We start from the raw sequence: 13,157 nt of genomic DNA on the forward strand, positions 1-13,157 counted from the left end.
TTAGTGTTTAATGTAACTTTAAATTTTAAAGTATTTAACTGTAAATAGAAGTAAAAAGTAAAAATAGTTTCTATATGTTTTTAAAAAGGCAGTTTTTCTAAAAAAATACAGCTAAAATTGACAACCAAATCTCTGCATAGATCCATTCATCAGATGTTTGCCATGTAATTACGCATAAATAATGTGTACCACTTACATTGTGTCAATGCATGCAAATCATGCTTAAATGCAAAGCTGATTAATACGTGGAATGAGTAAAAAAATAAATAAAAAAGTTCAATTTGTGTGAGATGATGCAGTGACTATAAATTTTAAACATGCATTGTATGTAGCCAATGGTGTTTGTACTTTTGAACTTTGGAAAGTGTTTTGTGACACATACAAAGAATAAGTACATTGTAATAAAAAGATATTCCAGTGTCATCATTTTAAACAGGTTTAGAAGGTGTCCATATGCAATCAGAAATTCCATCGCCCGTTGAAGATAAAGTCATTGGACCACTAGGAGTAAAAGGGTCTGTATCTGTATCGGTTTCACCTTCTGCTAAATATCGTTTTTCTCTCATCCAGCTTGACCCATTTTGTCCAAAACTAAAATCATCTTTCTCTTGAGAGATACTGAAACCACTAAGCGATCGTTGGAGTTCATCATGGTTAACAGATAGAAGAGATAAGGGTGTATCACTGTCTCTTGTAAAACTTCTTCTATGCATTGGAGAAACTTTCTCTGAGTGTGGACTTGAAAGCTTTCCCTCATCCTGATAGTTTACCCGAGTGTCTATTAATGTGTGAATAGGTAACACAGTTGGCCTTTCTGTGTACGCAGCTGGTGTCGGCAGTGACATCCTTGTACAGTCCTCATCACCATTAAAAGGCATTGGTGCAGTAAAGTTCACTGGGTAATTGTCAAAGAAACTATATTGATTTATTTTGTTCAATGAAACTTGTTGCAAGTTAAAAGGACTTGCATGGGAGCAAGACTCTGTGTAGTTATAAATTACTCTTTCCACTTCAGAATATCTGCTGTCACCACCTTCCTCTTCGGTTATAGTTTCTCTGAGCGGATAATACTCCGTAACATGGACCTGTAGTTGATCCATGTATTGCATATGCATATCAACAAGAAAATCCAATTTCTTTTCCATACCGTGTACCTGCAATAGGAAATGCAGAAAACTTATATAGCAGTCCAGTGTTTTGTTTAATATGTATTTATAGTTATAATAAAATGTAAGGTATATAATATAAATCCTATACAAACAGAATACAAATTCTTAACTTTTTTCTAGTTTATCCTGATAAAAGGCATTTTTGTGTCCTCAAGGTGTTGAAAGGTCAAAATTAAACTTGCATATTCAGATAGAGCATGTGATGTAAAAACACTTTTAAATTTACTTCTATTTTCAAATGTACTTTGTATATATCCTACACTACTGGAAGCTAGCTGGTGATTACGTGCTACACACATTTGTCTCTTGCTATCGGCCCACTAGATGTGTTTAGCTAGCTCACAGTTATTGATTGTTGCTCGAGAACTGAATTTAACTATGTGTTTAATCCCTTTCCAGCAGTTAAACACACAGTTATACACAAACAATAGCACAACAATAAAATCCTCTAATTTATAAGAGCATTTTCATGTATATCAGAGTTTAAAGGGACACAGAAGTGCTTACTTGAAACCTAACTAATTAAAAATAAACAAATAGTGATGGTTATAGGTTGTTATATGAACAGATTATTGTAGTGATCTCATTTGACAATAGCTACAAATTTAAAAGATTACTCTGTTTCTATTTGGTCTTTTCTCTACCCAAGAGATGAAGAGAGGCAAAATAGAAGAAAATTGGAAATTAAATAAAAAAGTAGGAATAATAATTAGAAACTGACACTTTCCAGAACTACCCTACCCCATTACATAGCTTTGTTGTGACCTTTTTGGTATACCCTGATGTTTACAATCTAGAACCACCCTTACCAGAATTAAAGGGACATTAAACAGGTTTTGCTATTGTGTAAAAAATAGTCCCACATTAAAAGACCACTAAATACAGTAGACTTGAATAATTGACAAACACACAATTAAAAGACAATGCAATATCGCATACGTTAAATTTAAATGAGCAGTAGAATCTTTTCTGTCAAAATTTTAAGTTAATCCAATTCCTCCACCCGTATTATGTGACAACCATTAGCCAATCAAAAAAAAATGCATATTTTTTGCACATGCTCAGTAGGAGTTGGAGCCTCAGAAAAAGTACATATAAAAAGAATGTGAATGTTTTGATGCTTTATTGGAATCATGGAATTTTATTTTTGACTTTAGTGGCCATTTAACTAGAAAGGCCAAATAGTAAATTCTGTAACCTATGTTTTTGAAATATTGCAAATTGCCTAAAATTGCTGCTTACTTTGCAGCATTTAAAACCTAGGTTATAGAATTTGCCTGTTGGCCTCTTGGGAACATGGGACAAGCATATTTTTTCACAAAAAGAAGAAGTGTTTAATGTCCTTTAACTTGACTTGTTTAAATCAGTTTAAAGTAAATAACCATAATAAAGGCTATTTGGTGTCTCATTCTTACATACACCAATCTATTTAGTCATACTTGATTTAAAGGGACAGTTAAGTCAAAATTAAACTTTCATGATTCAGACATGGCATGCAATTTAAAAAACAAATTTCTAATTCTGTTTTATCATCAAATTTGCTTTGTTCTCTTGGCATTCTTTGTTGAAATCTAAACCTAAGTAGGCTCATAAACTGCTTTCTAGGCCGTTTTGACAGTTTTTTATAGTAAGAATTTGTGCTAGTTGGAATGTGCGCTGGTTAATGTGTGCCATATTGATAACATTGTGCTCACTCCCGTGGAGCTATTTATGAGTCAGCATTGACTGGCTAAAATGCAAGTCTGTCAAAAGGACTTAGATAGGGGGGCAGTCTGCATAGGCTTTGATACAAGGTAATCACAGAGGTGAAAAGTGTATTAATATAGCAGTGTTGATTATACAAAACTGAGGAAAGGGTAATAAAGGGACTATATATTTTTAAACAATAAACATTTTCAAGTAGACTGTCCCTTTAAAGTGACAGTTTACTCAAAAAATGTCTCCCCTTTAATTTGTTCCCAATAATCCACTCTGCCTGCTGGAGTGTATTAAATTGTTTACAAGTATTTCCATTACCCTTATATTGGCATTTAAAATAGTTTATTTAGCCTGTGGTATCCCCACCCATACTGAAAGTTTTTGGCCTCAAGGCCAAGCTGTGTTAACACAGCCAGTATAAGAGATTACACTCCCAGTGGGTTATAGAAGAGATAAGGTAATAAAATGTTAATTTTCCATTGTTCTCTCCAAGTATTGGTGATTGGTTTATAGACAGACATAAGATAAAGAATCAGGTATATGTACACAATGTGATAAAGTAATGAGATCTGATTATACTACAAGCTCAACCCATTTTATTAGGTTGTGGCTTCAAAACACAAAATCAGCAAATTCATATACACAAATAAACCTTAAAAAAGCAAATCTCATACATTTTATACTCTGCAGCTGGTAAAAAAAAAGTTATTGGAAACACATTAAGGAAAAAACTATCTTTAGTATACTGTCCCTCTAAGGCTGTATCGTTTTTTTTTTTGTTTTGTTTTTTTAATCTGTTATTTCTATAGACACAACAAACACATTCTGCTTTTTTATCATAAGTAAAAGGAGGGCTTGTTAATAACAATATATGGGACAAGTTGACACTATTACCAGTACATTAGAACATATACAGTACCTGTCTTTCTACTTTCACAAACTTCCCCATCATGCTTTGGTCTTCAATATCTGCACCTTTGGCTACATAAGGGTCATGTCTATAAAAAAAGAATACATTTAAAAGTGAACACTAACTTATTAATTTTATAACAATATTATTAAAATGATCTTTAACAGTCACAATACAATTTGCTGCAAAAATAATAAGAATACGTTAAAGTGGATCAAGATTTATTTGTAAACTGAAATAAATGTTTGCCAGTGATTTAATGACATTGTTTTTCACCATTGTATTGACTAAATTACCTTTTCACTTTTTTAGATTTATTGAATCAACTGTTGATGACACTTGGGACAGATTTCTCATTAGGCAAAATAGGCAAATTCCCATGGGCACTTACTATCCTGGTCACATGGCAAGACCTTACATTGCATCCCCTATCATCTTATATTCTATGTACTGTACACTTGACTAAATACTACAGTCACTCAGCAATTTTACTGCACAATGCCTATAGTTTTAGCAATAGATCCAGTCCATCTATTATGTTCCTTACCCATAAACATAGCAAATACAATCTGTCTAGTAATTACAAAATATATAAAATCTGTCTAATACTTGACTAGGAGTTTGAGCATTACAGGTACTTCTCACTGTGTGTCAGCCTATTTATATTTTTTTATTATGTGTTTTTTATATATTTATATTTTTAAAATGCTCACTTATTTGTTTCTGGTTTTATGGAACATTATTGGAATACAGAGTATTACAAGTATCCACAGGCTAGAAATGGACTGGTGTTTGTCATAGTCAGCCATAGTCACTTGAACAAGATTTCGTAAAAAGTGTGATGTTTAACATTCATCATAGTATAAATTGTATGCGGTATGTTGCACTGAGTGCAGATCTGTCAATCAAACAGAAACATTACAGAGAACCAAGAGGCGCTTTATTTACCCAAAGAGGTTACAACAGCAGGACAACTAAATGATAAAGGACTAATAGATGCATTTATCAGGATACTAAAGCATACAGCTGAAAGCTTAATACTTTTTACACAAATATTATTGATGCAAAAGTAAAATTGTTTTACATTTTAAAAGAAGCAAATTGCCATAGTTATATCCCACAATTTTTTCATAGACAAGCTGTAATAGAAGTAGCAAGTCATTTTCATTTTTATATCAAATTGCCTTTTATATTATAATTGTACTTGTGAATATTCTAATATTATAAAAATCACAACATAATTTTATATGGGTGTGACCCAAAATGTGTATGAAATTGGTGAACCATAAAATAGTATAATATAGCACAATGTATTAACTGCTGTAGTCTTCCTTTTTGCAATAAAGCAATTAGCAAAGGCAATAAATAAATAAATAAAATACACAATAAGGTTTCTACAATAAACTAATGTTCCAAAGCCGCTTGGTACATTTTACACATGAAGTACCCAAGTCAATAAGGTAATGCATTTGACTATCATTTTGGTTTGCTAATTAGAATCCTTTAGAGCAGTAGAAGCAGAAATGATGTGGGAGAATGGTTCCATAGTCACCGCATCAATATGCTACAAACTGGCTTTTGTTTGCTCGATTGTATATTGTATGTACTTTTCTAGTAGATGTAAAGGATCATTAAAACAAAATAAATCATGCTACAAAATACTAGAATGTATAAGAAACACACTATTTAAACATTAAGAATTTGCACAAGAAATGATTATCTTGATTTGAAAACTAACAGAAAATTTATACAGGCACAAAATCTTTTATTCAAATTGCTTGGGACCGGAAAAGGTTTGGCTTTAAAAATACTTTAGAATTCAGAATATTTGTTTATATTCATCTGTATTTAAACAACAAACATTTTGTGCTCATCCACGGACCAGGCCATAGTATAATCTGGGAACCCCCAAAGACCCCAAACAAATATTTTAGAATTAGAAAAAAGTGTGATAGTGTTGCACAGAAAACAACGATTTCCTGAAGGTCCTGATAAAATAGTTTTAATAACTAAATGTGTGTATACAGGACTTCCGGCTGAGGGGAGGAGCAAGCAAGGTGCTGCACGCTGTGCTGCTGGTTTGTGCTCTAACCAACAACCCTCACCTCCATGCGTCCCTTGACCAAGAATGATGCTGGTCTGGGCATAGGATCATCTGGTCCCTGGAGGGGAAGTCTATACCAGGCATCTTTTGGCTTCGTTGCTGAAGCAACTTGTTACAAACTTTCCTAAGAATTCTCATGATAAAATGTAACAAGTTTGTTGGAAGTGTTACAATTAACAGCTCAAGTAACACCAGGACAGGTGTTTCCTACAGACACTTAAAGAGCGAGCATAAAAGTTGCAGAAAGCTGGCTTCTCTTGTATTTTCACTTTTGCTTTCTATGTTTCAAGCTGATCGATTTAGAGGTATAGCAGTGTGAAGAACTGGTGCCTCTTGCTTAAACACGACCTCTTCAAGAAGGAAGGCAAAGCACGGTCACTCTACCACCCAATTTAAAAAAAAAAAAAAAACGTATGGGACATGGCTCTATACTACTGATCAAGTAACTGGCTGCTCCCTGGTGAGCTCTTTGGTTAATTGACAGAAAACATACCTGTCTCGTAGCGGGATGTGGAAATTCTGAGTGCTCCCTGGTGAGCATATTCCTGCTGGCTTGCAGCTTTTTGTCCCCTGGTGGTGAATATGCTTGCAGCGTTCCTGTGAATACCTCATTCTTCAGACCAAGGCTGAGGCTGAGCGATGCGCTCATTGTGGGAGCCTGAAACAAGGAGAGGATCTGCTACGGAGGTACTCGCTGCCCGGTGAGCAAAGGTTGATCCGGAGGTTGAAATTCCAAACACGGGAAGTCCGCTGCACGTGGGTCACGTACAGAGGCACCCTGACGGGTGTTAGCGGAGCATACGGCAATGCTGTTGTTTCGGCGTGGAGCGGCATCAGAAGATTTTTCCTGGAACAAGGTTGTTTCGAGGTGGGAATACAGTGTTGCTCAAACCGGCCGCAGGAGGAAAGAAACTTTCAAAGTGGGACCCTTTATCAGATGGTGGTAATCGAGGAAGTCGAGGCGCTGAAGACGGTCCCAAGATAAAGTACAGTATTGGCGTCTTACCCTCCTCCATTTTTTCTATACCCCCTATCTATATAAGTAAAGACTTAGAGTGTTTTGCTCTACAAACATTTGCCCTACAAACACTCTTATATATGGACAATGGGTCATTTAAATATATAGCTTATCGTATCAATTCATTTGTTGATATAGCATTTCTTATCTAGGGAGTTAAGTTGTGGTAGCAGCATTCTATAACCTAAAGGTTGAGGGCAATATTGTCTCTGCTTATTTTTTTATTTTTTTTGTTTAGTTCTTTGCTGTCTTGCTGTTTTAAAGGATATTGGCTGCTCTGTGGATATCTACTGGGGGCTTCTCTGTGTCTTCCCAGTTTTTGGTATCCCCCTCTCTGGTTTTGTAATATGGATATTAAATATTCTTAAGAGGAATTAAGTTATTAGCGCATATATCCACTAAGCAGATTTATTGGTTGCTGTTATATTGTTTTCCTTAAACCCCGAATTGAATCTAAATGATCAAAGTTATTTAAAATATATATACATGCATAATATTTTTGTAAGAATTTTTATGGTTCTCAAAATAATCCAAGGGGAATGTCTAACTGTTCTTTAATTCAAAATTGACTTAAATTTTTATATAGAATTTTTCTTTCTACAAAATTTATTAATGTGAAAAGCCTTCTCAGGTAATTTATATTGCATTACACCTTCTATATAGGCCGCTCCTAATTTTCTTTCTTTTTTCTCACTCTTTCTTTTTTTTTTGCTTTTCCTTTTTTTTTCTCTTTTTCTCCCTCTCTCTCACTACATGCCGAGCTTTGTGGAGCTCATCCCACATAATCACGCTGCACTGCTATTTTATCTTCTTTTCTTCTTCTTTCTTTCTTATCTGGCCTCTTCTGTTTTTGTTGTTTTCATTATTTTTTGAGACTTTTGTCAATATTTTGTCCCATCTCTGAGGGGACCATATCTAGCTTCACTTAATACACGTATTTAATATACACAATTTTTGAGGTGACCACAATAAGCACTAGTGGCCATATAGCAGGGCTTACAGAAATGCAAGTATATGGATACATTTATATTATCAGGCAAGAATTCTCCCTCTAATATGCCTGTTAAGCAGAAAGAAAAAAAAATGGCGAAACAGATACTAGAAACATCACAATCACAAGCAGAGATGCACTTTGATATGCAGGAACTTTTAAGTCAGATTACTAAGACAATTACTCCACAATTAAATGACATGAAAATGGAAATTAAGCAAGACATAAACAGTCTCACATCCGAAGTTAGGCAATTCTCCACAAGACTTCTTGAGGTAGAAACTAGAATTTCAGACATTGAAGACAAAATCAATATAATTGAACCTTCTAATCTTGAATATAATAAGAGACTTGACAAATTACAAAGCAGGGTGGAGGACCTGGAAGACCAATCCAGGCACAACAACCTGAGAATTATCGGTCTTCCAGATGATAGTAATTACATGGACCTGATGCATTTTGTCACGGTCACTCTTCCCCTGAGCCTTGTAATTAATACTGATACACCAATTCATATAGAAAGGGTGCACAGAACAGGAGTAGATCATCAGGCGAGAAAAGATAATATTCCTACTAGACCTATAATTGTCAAGTTCTTAAATTTCCAAGACAAGTTACATTTCCTTAGGCAATATAGGGAAGTCTATCCTCTCATGATAGAGCAAGCTAAAGTTTTAATCTTCCAGGATTTTTCCAGTGAGACGGTGGCAAAACGTAAAGAGATGTCGCCCTATTGTTCTAAGTTATTAAAAGCAGATTATAATGTGAGGATGATATACCCGGCTAAGCTAATAATAAGAATGGATGGCATGCAGGTGGTACTTAATACTATCAGTGAGGCACAGGCTTTCTGCAAAGAGCAGGGCATACAATGAACAAAGAATTATAAATCTGGTGCTAAAGATATCTCAAATTAGTATATATGGATCGCAAGAGAATGAATAGATGTGTGTGTAGGATGGATGGATGGAAGTTCAGGGGGGGGGGGGGTTTCTTTTTTTTTTTTTTTCCTTTTTTTTTTCTCTCTCTTCCTCTTGTTCCCTCTGTTCCTCTCCTCTGTCCTGCCCCGACTAGCGTCCAATATGAAAGCGCTAAATCTGTCATGGAACGTTGGCGGGATAACCTCGCCAAGAAAGAGAAAAGCTATTATCAAGCAATTAGGCTTACATAAACCTGACCTGGCAATGCTCCAGGAAATTCACCTAAAAGACTCAGAAATAATGAAATTAAAAATGAAGTGGGTGGGAGAGGTTATTGCTATCCCTGGGGAAAATAGGAAGAAAGGACTAGCAATTTTGATTAGTAAACATTTGGATTATGAGATTACAGGCTTAGAAGAGGACAGGGGTGGGAGATTCCAAATTTTCAAATTAAAAATTAATCTTATTCCTTATATAATCTGTAATGTATATGGGCCCAATATAGTAGATGGTCAATTTTGGAATGGACTTACTGAGAAGCTATTAGAGTATTTTGGACAAAATTTAATAATAGTTGGGGATTTAAATCTTACCCCCTCTCCCAATTTAGATAGAGTTGGAAGGAAGGATACATACAGAAGGGATAGGAAGACACGGATATTTCAAAAATTCTGTTCCCAATTAGGGGTAAGAGATATTTGGAGGGTCCAGCATCCTGATACTAGGGGATACACTTGTATGTCTTCAAGTCACCAGTGTCTTTCTAGAATATACTTATTTCTGATTTCAGAGGCCCTAATGGGGCTGGAGTGTAAGACTGATATTAAAGATATTCTTTTGTCAGATCATGCAATTATTTCACTCGAATTTGGCTCTAATGCATTTAAAAAAGGAGGTAATAATAGAATATTTTTTCCCAAGTATTTAGCCTCAGATAGTCAGTTCCAAAACTTCTTAAAGCATAAATGGATAGAATATCATAATTTTAATAGAGGTTATATAGACAAAACAGAAACATATTGGGAAGCTGCTAAAGCTGTACTTAGAGGACACATTAAAGCATATTTATGTAGACTTTATTAAAAAAACTAAGCAAAAAGAAATACAACTTTCCAACACAGTTAGAAACAAGTACAATGCTTATATTTCTTCTAGATCTAGGGGGAACTGGAACAGATATAGTAATGCGAAAACTCAATGGGACATTTTTTTAAAACAAAAAGCTATGCAAGAAGGAATAAAGCAAAAAGCTCTATATAGAGGGTTTACAGGAAGAGCGGCTAAATATCTAGCTAGAATCTCTAAACCAAAAGATAGCAACTTAATTGTTGCTATTAGACAGAATGGGAATAGACATATCCAGACAGAAGAAATCAAAAAAGCTTTTTATAACCACTTTCAGGGTATTTATAAAGCAGAACCCTGTCATGACCTGGACAGGGATGCGCTCTGGTCTAAACTAATTCTACCTAGGATCTCACAGGAAGATCTTCAAAATTTGAATGCAGCCATCACAGAACAAGAAATAAACTTGGCTATTCAACAAGCCAGACTTAATAAAGCTGCCGGACCAGATTGTCTCCCTGTCGAGTTTTACAGAATCTTACAGGAGGAGGTGACTCCAACATTATGTAGATTATTTAATAAATATTACAGCTCAGAAATAGGATGTTCTAAATATTTTACTGCTTCTAATGTTGTGCTTATTCTCAAGAAAAAAAAGGATCCAGAACTGGTAGACTCGTATAGACCTATATCGCTCCTTAATTCCGATTACAAATTTCTAACATCAATTGTAGCCAACAGATTACAGCCTATACTACAAAGTATTATACATGAGAACCAGGTGGGTTTCATGCAAGGGAGAAGTCCAATTAAGAATTTAAGGAAAACAACGATTATTCTGGATTACTTTTGGAATAAGTCACAAGGGAAATGTAGGAAAGGGTCTGATGCTGCTATAATAGCGCTGGACACAGAGAAAGCGTTTGACTACATAAGTTGGAGTCACCTATTCACGACACTAGGGAAGTTTGGGTTCAGAGGATATTTCAGCAATTTCATCCAGTCAATATATAATAATCCAGTCTCTGCTTTAGTTATAAATAATGTAGCTACAGCCCCATTCCCGCTATATAGAGAAACTAGGCAGGGATGCCCATTATCCCCTTTACTTTTTAATATCTTACTTGAACCATTGGCTATTATGTTACGGGATCAATTAGAGGGTATCAATATAGGGGAATATAAATTCATTCTTTCATTATATGCAGACGACTTACTAGTGTTTCTGAATAATTTAGAAGTTAACTTGCCGAAATTTACTTCTATCATTAAACTTTTTAGTGCAGTATTTGGTTATAAAATTAATTTCACTAAATCCGAATAATTATGGATATCAAAACCAGTTAAAAACAGTATCAGACATCCCTTTAAAGAAACTAAATACTTAAACTATCTAGGCATAGTTCTAAGTAATAACCCATCGGAATGGTATGATATAAACATAACAAGCTGTCTCAAGATAATACAAAATCAATTAGAAAGCTGGATTAATCTCCCAATATCATTAATACCACGTATTATGCTAATTAAAACAATAGTATTTCCTAAATTGCTGTATCTCATACAGAATATTCCCCTTAGGCTTAAAAATAAGGACGTATTGAAATTTAACCAAATAGCTTCTAAGTTTATATGGAAAGGGGCAAAACCACGGATTGCCCTGACAAGATTAATGAATGATAAAATGGCAGGAGGTTTAGCATTCCCCAATATCCAATATTATAACTTTGTCGCTTTACTTAAATATGCTATCGATTGGATCTCTGAGAAACAATATTTCACTTTCTGTCAGTGTGAGTCAAGTATTATAGCTCCATTTAATTTGAAGGCCTTGCTACATTGTCCGATTAAAAAGTTGCCCGGCAATGTAGATAATCTTTTGACATTTAGGAACGTAGTCTGGGCATGGCAAAAATACTGCTCTGAAATCCAGGTGAATCCAAATGCAACTGAATTCCTACCAATTCAAGGGAATCCTGAGTTTCAACCAGGACATGACTCTCAAGTGTTTTAGAGATGGGTGGGGAAAGGGCTAAATTATGTCAAACAGTTGCTGTCACCAGACGGTACAATTGACTCATTTGGCTCTATTTGTTCTAAGTATGACATACAAAGCAAAGATTTTTTTGCTTACCTACAGATTCGACATTATGTAGCAAATCTTCAAAAAGAATTTAAACCAGATTGGTCAATGGGTCCATTAGCAATTGGTGTGAAAATATATCAAGCGGGTAGATTTTCCATCTCTACTTTTTATAAAATTTTGAATTCTAATAATAAAGCAACACAAATCAGGTATATACGGTTAATGTGGCTAAATTTTTTTCCAGATTTAGATGCATCGGATATACAGGGAAGCCTTCAAATAATTAATGATTCTTGGGTACCTACAGCCTGGCGTGAGTCACATTTAAAAATTTTATATAATGTATATATTACTCCTGGTAAAATATCTATCTGGTCTAAGAACGTCCATTTATGTTCAAGATGCAGTAAAGAGAACGCAGATATTTTGCATTGTTTATGGTTATGCCCTAAGATATTCCAATTCTGGAGTAAAATATCTTTTTGGATCAAACAGACAGTTAATTCTACATTCACCATAACTTGTAGAGACATTCTCTTTTTGGTTAGATATTCAACGAGATGCAAGGATTACAAATTACTAAATACTATACTGATATTAGCTCGAAATCTTATTTTCAGGCACTGGAAAGCGACACATGCGCCCAAATTTAGTGAATTCAAGAAAGCAGTAATCATACAAATAATCTTGGAACAATATAATATCTCAATCACATATAGTGATCAGGTACAGACATTTTTTTCTAAATGGGAGGGAGTAATTAAATCACTTCCGAATAAAACCCAAATTCAAATAGTCAAGCCAATAAGTAATTCTACCTTCATTCTTCAAAACATCTTAGCAGGTTATTAACCCGGGTGGTGGTCGACCGGCATGGCAGAAGCAGTGACATCGGTGGAGGCGGGGGGGGGGGGGATAGGGGACTAGAGGGGTAGGAGTGCCTGAGTTTTTTTTTTTTCTTTCTCTTTTTTGTTTATTGTTATTTACTCATTTCGTATGTTTGATGTAGATGTGGTGTCTCCAGAATGATGAACGAATGTCCTCAAGTTCCAGATATATCTCAGCTTAGAAAGTTTGATAATTCGAACAATGGGTCAGGTCAATGGGAGAATTCTTGAGCGGATAGTCAAAGGGAAAAATGTTTCTCTTTACTAAGCATTGTATTATGATATTGAGAGTATTATTATTATTTTTTT

General features: G+C 34.8%; 1 protein-coding gene across 1 annotated transcript in view; it reads right to left on the reverse strand.

Annotated features, from left to right (window-relative positions):
* Positions 1–227: 227 nt before the first annotated feature.
* The window catches only part of KCNQ3 (potassium voltage-gated channel subfamily Q member 3), a 422,819-nt gene continuing 409,889 nt past the window's right edge, over positions 228–13,157 (reverse strand). Inside the window, exons 15-16 of the mRNA XM_053713209.1 lie at positions 3,787–3,865; positions 228–1,154 (exon numbers count right to left, since the gene is read on the reverse strand). Coding sequence (XP_053569184.1) covers positions 429–1,154; positions 3,787–3,865 — 805 coding nt within the window. The 3' untranslated portion in view covers positions 228–428. The remainder of the gene's footprint in view (positions 1,155–3,786; positions 3,866–13,157) is intronic.

Source organism: Bombina bombina, chromosome 5, assembly GCF_027579735.1.
Source record: "Bombina bombina isolate aBomBom1 chromosome 5, aBomBom1.pri, whole genome shotgun sequence".
NCBI classification, from domain to species: Eukaryota; Metazoa; Chordata; class Amphibia; order Anura; family Bombinatoridae; genus Bombina; species Bombina bombina.